The sequence below is a fragment of the Formica exsecta genome, unplaced genomic scaffold (assembly GCF_003651465.1).
Source record: "Formica exsecta isolate Colony F162 unplaced genomic scaffold, ASM365146v1 scaffold193, whole genome shotgun sequence".
NCBI classification, from domain to species: Eukaryota; Metazoa; Arthropoda; class Insecta; order Hymenoptera; family Formicidae; genus Formica; species Formica exsecta.
Window position 1 is genome coordinate 65,252 of NW_021849229.1, and position 9,013 is coordinate 74,264.

General features: G+C 31.8%; 1 protein-coding gene across 1 annotated transcript; it reads right to left on the bottom strand.

The window, feature by feature from the left end:
• Window positions 1–4,781: 4,781 nt before the first annotated feature.
• LOC115234034 lies at window positions 4,782–8,945 on the bottom strand (the record flags this gene model as incomplete). The annotated part of the gene is given in 6 exon segments (XM_029804737.1): window positions 4,782–5,925; window positions 5,927–6,582; window positions 6,584–7,300; window positions 7,415–8,127; window positions 8,481–8,698; window positions 8,765–8,945. Coding segments are annotated over 6 exon segments (3,620 nt in total), but the record flags the coding sequence as incomplete, so codon positions are not given.
• Between the last annotated feature and the right edge of the window lie 68 nt (window positions 8,946–9,013).

Below are 9,013 nucleotides of genomic sequence, written 5' to 3' on the forward strand. Positions count from 1 at the left end.
TACGTTTCTGCGATAAATATAAGATAAAGTTGTTAGGAGTGCATAAGTTTCACTCACTCACTCACTCACTCACTCACTCACTCACTCACTCACTCCCTCACTCCCTCACTCCCTCACTCCCTCACTCCCTCACTCCCTCACTCCCTCACTCCCTCACTCCCTCACTCCCTCACTCCCTCACTCCCTCACTCCCTCACTCCCTCACTCCCTCACTCCCTCACTCCCTCACTCCCTCACTCCCTCACTCCCTCACTCCCTCACTCCCTCACTCCCTCACTCCCTCACTCCCTCACTCCCTCACTCCCTCACTCCCTCCTCCCTCCCTCCCTCACTCACTCACTCACTCACTCACTCACTCCCTCACTCACTCACTCCCTCACTCACTCCCTCACTCACTCCCTCACTCACTCACTCACTCACTCACTCACTCTCTTTTATTGCTGCAAAATAATATCATAATTTATAGTAAATAAGGTAAAATTTCTAATATATACATAGAACAAATTTAGAACATATTAAAATCTTATGGAATAAGGTAAGAAATAAAAATTTACTTCTTTTATTTTCTAAAAAAATATAGTGATATCAGAAAGTTACATCAAATAAATGTAAATAAACAATTATAAATATTTAATTAATTTATTGTGCTTCGATATTATTCAAGATGTCATATCCAATAAAGAAAAAAATTATTTTGCTTTTCTAAACGTAATATTTCTGTGTATTTATTTATCAATGGATATCAAGCGACGCGGTAGCGTCGCGACGCCAAGTATATATAAAAATTCGTTTCAGCTTGTCAACGGTTTGCCTATGTACAGGGGCTGCGACGCTACCAAGTAGCTTATCCGGAGTTTCACGTCTAATAAACTTTCGATTAAAATTCCTCAGGAACCAAGCCGTTAATCAAAAATCTAACGGCACTTTTCTTATACAATGTGGATGCAAGCTTTCGATTGCGACCAGTTTGAATAAGATTGGTGCAGTCAATCCTGAGGAATGATAATCGTATACCAGAAATGTGACATTTTTCGTTCTTCATTAAAAGATATCTGAAACTCGATCTCTATAATAATTAATAATTAACGATTCACAAGCGATTGCTATTTGTCGAAGCAGATATTAACTTCGTGTGATTTATTATTATATATATATATATATATCTTGTTATATACGATCACGAAAATTATTAGAAGATATCTGAAACTCGATCTCTATAACAATTAAAAATTAACGATTCATAAGCAATTACTATTTGTCAAAGCAGATATTAATTTCGTGTGATTTATTGTTTTACTAATATAAAGTAAGAATAATTACAAATAGTAATGAAATCCCACTAAAAAAACCTCATAAAGGTAAAAAAAATACGCCAAGTATATATCTAAAAAATAATTTTTTAAAATATTTTTCCTAAATAATAAGAAATAAAAACTAAATATGAAATCAATAGTTAACTAGCCAAGTACTTAGAAGCAATTCAGTTTGTGAGAATTTGTAATTTGAAATAGTATTTGTCATAAAATCAAATTTATTTATAAAATTTGTATTTATAGAAATGTTATACACAAATCCTCTCCATAAAATTAAAACGCATTATATTTTTATTAAGAGAAACCTGAGTTTCAAAATAAGTTCAATAGAAATAAGAAAATATAAAAAAATTTTAATTTAAAAAACGGCGCTGCTAAACTAAACATGCTAAAATTAGTGTATTCTTGTGATATAACTAAATTAAATATCAAATATAATAGAAAAGAGCATTTAGAGCCAAGCGCGGTAAGAATTTGTAATTTGAAATAGTATTTGTCATAAAATCAAATTTGTATTTATAGAAATGTTATACACAAATTCTCTGCATAAAATTAAAACGCATTATATTTTTATTAAGAGAAACCTGAGTTTCAAAATAAGTCCAATAGAAATAAGAAAATATAAAAAAATTTTAATTAAAAAAACTTGGCGTTGCTAACTTTTAAAGTATATATTGTTACGTCCTGGCGACTTCACGATTCCTTCCGTCAGCGAAGTTGCGGCAATGACAATCAATCGGTGATAGAAATGAGTCGTTCGGTAAATAGAGCATCTTGCGTCACACATTCCTTAAACATTTAGTCACTTGTCAATATCTATATCTACGAGTAACCGTGAGAAAGCCGCGAGAGACCGGTGACGAAACCGCGCCGGTCGCCTAAAAATAAATAAAAACCAGTAGATACCCTCGCAGTAGAATTTTCCAGCGGAATAAAAAACTGATACCGAAAAGATAATAAAATTCTCACGAAATATCTGACGAATACAACTAAATCATTAATGACGAAACTTTTGTGACATCACATTCAGTAACGACAGAAAGTAAGACTTTTTCTAATCAGATTACGTGAGTAAGGGAAACCTAGAGCTCAAGGGATTCTGAACTGATCACCAATCGACGATCACCACGAGTGAAGTCCTTTAATCAAATATATTTTAGATTGTATTAACCAGTCAGAATCTAAATTTAACAATAAAATCATTCCATTGCATTTCTGACTGATGTCCTCCGTATTGATGTAACACCCGCGAAGAAACGGTAATTGAAAAAGATTTCGAAAAAAAGTTTAGCGGCTGAGTCTCATTTTGTCGATTCCTGCGATAAGACTATTATGCCTGAATTTAATAAATACGAAAAAAAGAAAGACCCGAGCGGTACCGGCGGCAACATGACTCAAAATAATCCTTTCGCTACTTTGAAATACGCGGTCGAAGCCGTCCCTTATTTTGACGGTCAAAATATTCCATTAAATTATTTTATCGAGGGATGTGAACTTTTGGACATTACGAATTCGACCGAATGCCGTTCGGTCTAAAAAATGCTCCGGCTACTTTCCAGCGCCTAATGGACTTAGTGTTAACTGGGTTACAAGGCAAAGAATTATTCGTTTATATGGACGATATTGTTATTTATGCAACGTCTTTAGAAGAACACGAAAGAAAATACAACGCTTTAATGGAACGTCTTCGAGAAGCTAATTTAAAACTACAACCAGACAAATGTGAGTTTTTAAATAGAGAGGTAACTTATCTGGGACATGTAATCAGTAAAGACGGAGTAAAACCAGATCCGAAAAAATTAGAAGCGGTACAACGATTTCCAAGACCTAAAACACCTAAGAATATTAAACAATTTTTAGGACTTGCAGGATATTACAGACGCTTTATACCGAATTTTTCAAAATTCGCCAAACCATTAACAAATTTATTAAAAAACGACACCCGCTTCGAGTGGACATCTGTGCAAGAAGAATCCTTTGAAATTTTAAAACAAAAATAGTGCGAAGAGCCAGTACTGCAATACCCAGATTTTTCCAAATCATTCATTTTAACGACCGATGCATCTGGAATAGCCCTAGGAGGAATATTATCACAAGGAGAGATAAATAAAGACCTACCGATAGCATACGCCTCACGAACCTTAACAGATAATGAATTAAAATACGATACATATGAAAAGGAAGCACTAGCTATTGTATATTGCGTTAAACATTTTCGACCATACTTATACGGAAGAAAATTCACTTTAGTTACAGACCATAAACCTTTGATGTGGTTTAAAAACGCACAAGACGCAAATATGCAAATACTTCGTTGGAGATTAAAATTAGCAGAATATGATTATGAGGTTGTATACAAAGCGGGAAAAACAAACGTAAACGCAGATGCATTATCGAGAAATCCTGTAAATATCGAAGAAATAGAATGTAAAATTATAAAAAACAAGTAACTTTTAAATCCAGATAACCCTAAAGATGCACGATTAATTGCCAAACTAATAGAAAAATCCGATAGCGAAGAAGAAGAAGAAGAAGATGACGATTTTCATTTATATCTTTCCGATATGGAAGAAAACGAAGAAATAATAGCTGAAAGCGATTTATTAAATAACAATAACGATACTCTTCCATTTACACAAACAGAATTAAACGAACCAGATTATTTATCAATTTTATTTTTATAGGAAATTTATACAACTATTTTGCACAATAGTATTTTTGGTTAAAATGCTTCTATTTAAATAATCATAAAAGAAAATTATTTTATGGTTAAAATGACATTATTTCGTAAAGCAGTTTTTTTAACTTAAAAAAAGTAACACTTTTTGTTTAACACTTTTTCACATGGCGCGTGTACTTGGCGCCTTTTTTTACCTTTTTTTAAAAAGGTTAGTTTTTAGGGATTATATCATTCTTTTTTGTAGTATATGTTATGTCAAATATCTTAAAATAAATAAGCAGGGAACCCGCCACCACCCCCGTCATATTTTATCAATATATAACGGTCCTCTTTGCTTACTATAAATATCCAGATCTTCAAACTTATTAACTCTTATTGTAAGAGTAACATATAATTATAAATCAGTGTGTCATTAAAAATATACATTTATTATTCACAATCTATTCTTCTAAATCCATTGATAAATAATTGTTGCTGCTTATTTAGTTTATCATTAAATATATAAATAAAACGGGAAAAGTGAGTTATATAAATCTATTTTTAATAGTAAGGGTAAAAAATAAAAACCAATTATTGGCGATTTATATAAATATTTTTTCGGTTCATAAATAATGCAGAATATGAAGCATTGTTCATGAAATTATTGATACATTACGAGACATTTTTTATATGGAACTGATTGAAATACAATTATTAAATGATTAAGTATTAATCACAAGTTTGATATTATAAAAATGTATTTTTAATGAAGAATTTTTTATGTAACTGCTTCTTTATTTTCTAATATCTGATACATATTATTTATTAGCCATTTTTTCTAAAAATATTATATAAACATCTTTAGCACCTCTAGGCCACTGTCTTTTCTTAACTTGCGCATCATCAGCTTCGACCCAAATATTAGATACTCCTTCCCTACAAATACTTATATAATGACCTTCATCAATACATGAACCATGATGAAGTATAGCATTCATTGTCTTATATAATTGTCCAGCTAATAATACTTTAGTTGTTGGGACAGCACATAAGTTAAATTTGTGTTCTGCTTTCATTAATTTATCATCCTGTGGTGAAAATAATATTAAATGAATAACAACTATCTCTCTTGTCAATGTTATTTCATTTTTAATTATTATATCATTTCCAGTACAATGTTGACATGATTCATTGTGTGATTGATACCAATGTGAAAACGTAACATTTAATAAATCATTAAGAGTATAACTTTTCTTCTTTAATAAATTATTAACAGGAATCGAAATAATAATATTATTATCAACAATAGTTTTTGTATTACCACAAGTTTTGCATCGCACGGTAGAAGTTACTTGATATTCTATTAAACTTTTTATGCGATCATATTTTTCGCAAAGAGCTATAAGAAAATCAGATGCATTTCGTTTTGCAGTGCTCGAAAAATATTCTCCTAAACATTGTCGTATTACATATGTATTTAAATTACGCATTCCATTTTCATATCGATGCATTAATATACGTAAAACATCTGATATATCGCAATTAAACAATTGTTGTCTAATGACATTTAAATGCAATAAGCATTGCAATACCACATTTGCATAGCATGAAACCTCGTCTGTATTTTGAAAACCATGTATGACCCAAGCAGTACTTTTTCGAATTTTTTCATGTGATTTTTGGACAGAAGTGATTACTTTTGGTAATGCCCATAGGATATCTTTTACTTTGCGATAACGCTCTTTTGAAACGGTAATTATTTCTGCTTTGGGTTTATGTATCCCTTTTAGACGATTATATTCGATGATAGCTTCTTCGCTAGCTATTACCGATGAAGAATCGTAATTAATCAAATGCAAGCCTTTTAGAGATGTTACTCGCGACAATGCAACGTAAATTTGACTACAATTAAATACAGAGTTACTAATGCCCATAATAGCACTTTGCAAAGATGCCATAATTCAGAGATAATGGAAATTGTTTTCTGATAACATACGCTCTATCAATCACCTCAAATTTAACACTTACTCTTTCAATTAAATATTCTAAACCTGACGGTAAAAGAAGTTTAATCTTTTCTACAGAATCAGTAGATATATCTTGTACAATTGAAATCACTGTAGCGATTGTACCATTTACAAGACCCAAACTAGCATCAATATTACGCCGTATCATAACTTTTGCTCCAATTTTAATTGTTATTTGTTTTGAAAGCCCAGCTGTTCTAGAATTATTATCATCATCATTATTTGACAATACTTTTAATACTTTCTTTTTTATATATGGAACACATTCAATTGTATCTTCAGCAATTAATAATATTTCTTTAGAAACAATGCGACTTAACATTGCATCATTGAGAACATCACACATACGACAAGTAGGCAGTAAACAAACGGTATCTGATGGCAGATTGTTAATGAAATTGCATAATTCGTTTAATCTAAATTCGAAAGAATCTCCTTTGAAAGATATTTTTCTATTTTCGAGAATCTTACAATCAGATTTTGTCAATAAACCAATACGAATTCTTGATAATAACTTACGGTAAGAGTCATCTCCTTGCTGGCGCATATTGATTGTCAATTCATCGTAATCAAATAATGTAGTCATCGTAGTCAAATAATGTAGTCCATAAATTAACAGCACTTAAGGAACCAAGATGTTTAGCAATTTTTTCATCGGATAAATGCATAAAGATAGGATCTTCGTGTACAGGAGGTAGTTGAAGCAAGTCTCCGAATAAAAGAATGTGCTTTTGACCAAACCAACCATCATCGCAATCACTAGTATCACTAGTGTCAGACAATCGAAGATGTATATACATTAAAGTCAAATTAGATATCATTGACACCTCATCAATTACAAAAAGAATAACATCAATAACATCTGCTCGTAAAACTTTCAATACATGATCAGATAGTTGTTTATACTTAGGAGTATGACCATGTTCAACGGGTAATTGAAGCAATCTATGAACTGTCAAACCATCTATATTAAATGCTGCTATACCAGTAGGTGCTGCTACAGCAGTATCTTTGTTAAGATTTTGTTTTATCCAGCATTTAATAGTCTTGATTAAGAAACTTTTTCCAGTACCACCTTCTCCGCTAACATATAATCGTAATACTGATTTATCTGAATCTACAGTATTAATAACTCTATCGAATACTCGTTTTTGATCCATATTTAATTTTGCTATCATTTCAGATACATCGATTTCTCGAATTACTTTATCACCAAGATCTTTAAAATCTTGCATCGCTTCACCAGCCTCTATATTTTGAATACCTATCGGATTTTCAGGATCATCCTGAGACTGTTGTTTCTGTAAATCGTCATCTAAGCATTGCTGAACTAACTCTTTAGCAGTTTAAAATGCTTTTTGCAATTCTTCTAACCTTTCATGATATTGCAAGGCTTCTACAAGATGCAGTTTTACTTTGTGAAACGATTCGGCATAAGTGTCGCATTCATTTCTAAGATCCTCCAATTTTCGCCATGGTTGAAACATAAGCAATAACGAAAAGAAATAATTTTCTGGCTGTGTATTAACATCATATCTATAATGATTAATAAGATATCCACGCTGTCGCCGTTTAAGATAATAACCATTATCTATTTTATAATATTCAATATCCTCATTTTTCGGTTTTATTTTCGAGATATCGTACCATTGTGCAAATTCATAAAGAGACATATTTTCTAGTTCGTTTGGTCTATGTGGATAATGATTATCTATTAAAGATGGATAAAATATATCTGTAGATTCAGCATCGAGAGCTTCAATTTCTTTGCGATTTTTTAATTTTCTATATCGTATCTGGTTAACATCTAACCATTTAATAGTCGTGTTTCGATCAGTTCCACATAAAGGAATACCTAACAGTGTATCAGCAGCTTCGAGAGCTCCACATTCTCTATTATTCGTAAATCGTAAAGCGATATTCCAAAGACAACTCGCTAATGATTTGTTTTTATTATTCTTACTATCAAGGATAGTATCAGACAATTCACTTTTTCCCGCTTTATTCATATATTTAGTAATGTACCAGGTAAGCAGTGATGATTTTTCACCAATAAATTGTATATCCATATTACCTTCCCATGCAGTAAGAAGAACAGGATTATAATCATTTATATTAACTTCATTATCTGTTCGAGGAAGATCATAAAGCCTACTTTTATGTTTCAATTGTTTTCTACCTGCTATCGAAGTTGCCACATCTCTCATATTCAAAGTTTCAGTAACGGGACGAGGAAATCCAAAACGACACCGACGAATAACTTTACGTCCTACTTTTTTAGAGCGAAGACAATAATCGTTATGTATATGTCGTTGATGCGTATTAACACGACGGTATCTGATGGCAGCTTGGTAATGAAATTACATAATTCGTTTAATCTAGATTCGAAAGAATCTCCTTTGAAAGATATTTTTCTACTTTCGAGAATCTTACAATCAGATTTTGTCAGTAAACCAATACGAATTCTTGACAGTAACTCACGGTAAGAGTCATCTCCTTGCTGGCGCATATTGATTATCAATTCATCATAGTCAAATAATGTAGTCCATAAATTAACAGCACTTAAGGAACCAAGATGTTTAGCAATTTTTTCATCGGATAAATGCATAAAGATAGGATCTTCGTGTACAGGAGGTAGTTGAAGCAAGTCTCCGAATAAAAGAATGTGCTTTTGACCAAACCAACCATCATCGCAATCACTAGTGTCAAATATTTCAGACAATCGAAGATGTATATACATTAAAATTGAATTAGATATCATCGACACTTCATCAATCACAAAAAGAATAACATCTTTAAGATCTGCTCGTAAAACTTTTAATACATGATCAGATAGTTGTTTATATTTAGGAGTATGATGTTCAACAGGTAATTGAAGCAATCTATGAACTGTCAAACCATCTATATTAAATGCTGCTATACCAGTAGGTGCTGCTACAGCTGTATCTTTGTTAAGATTTTGTTTTATCCAGCATTTAACAGTTTTGATTAAAAAACTTTTTCCAGTACCACCT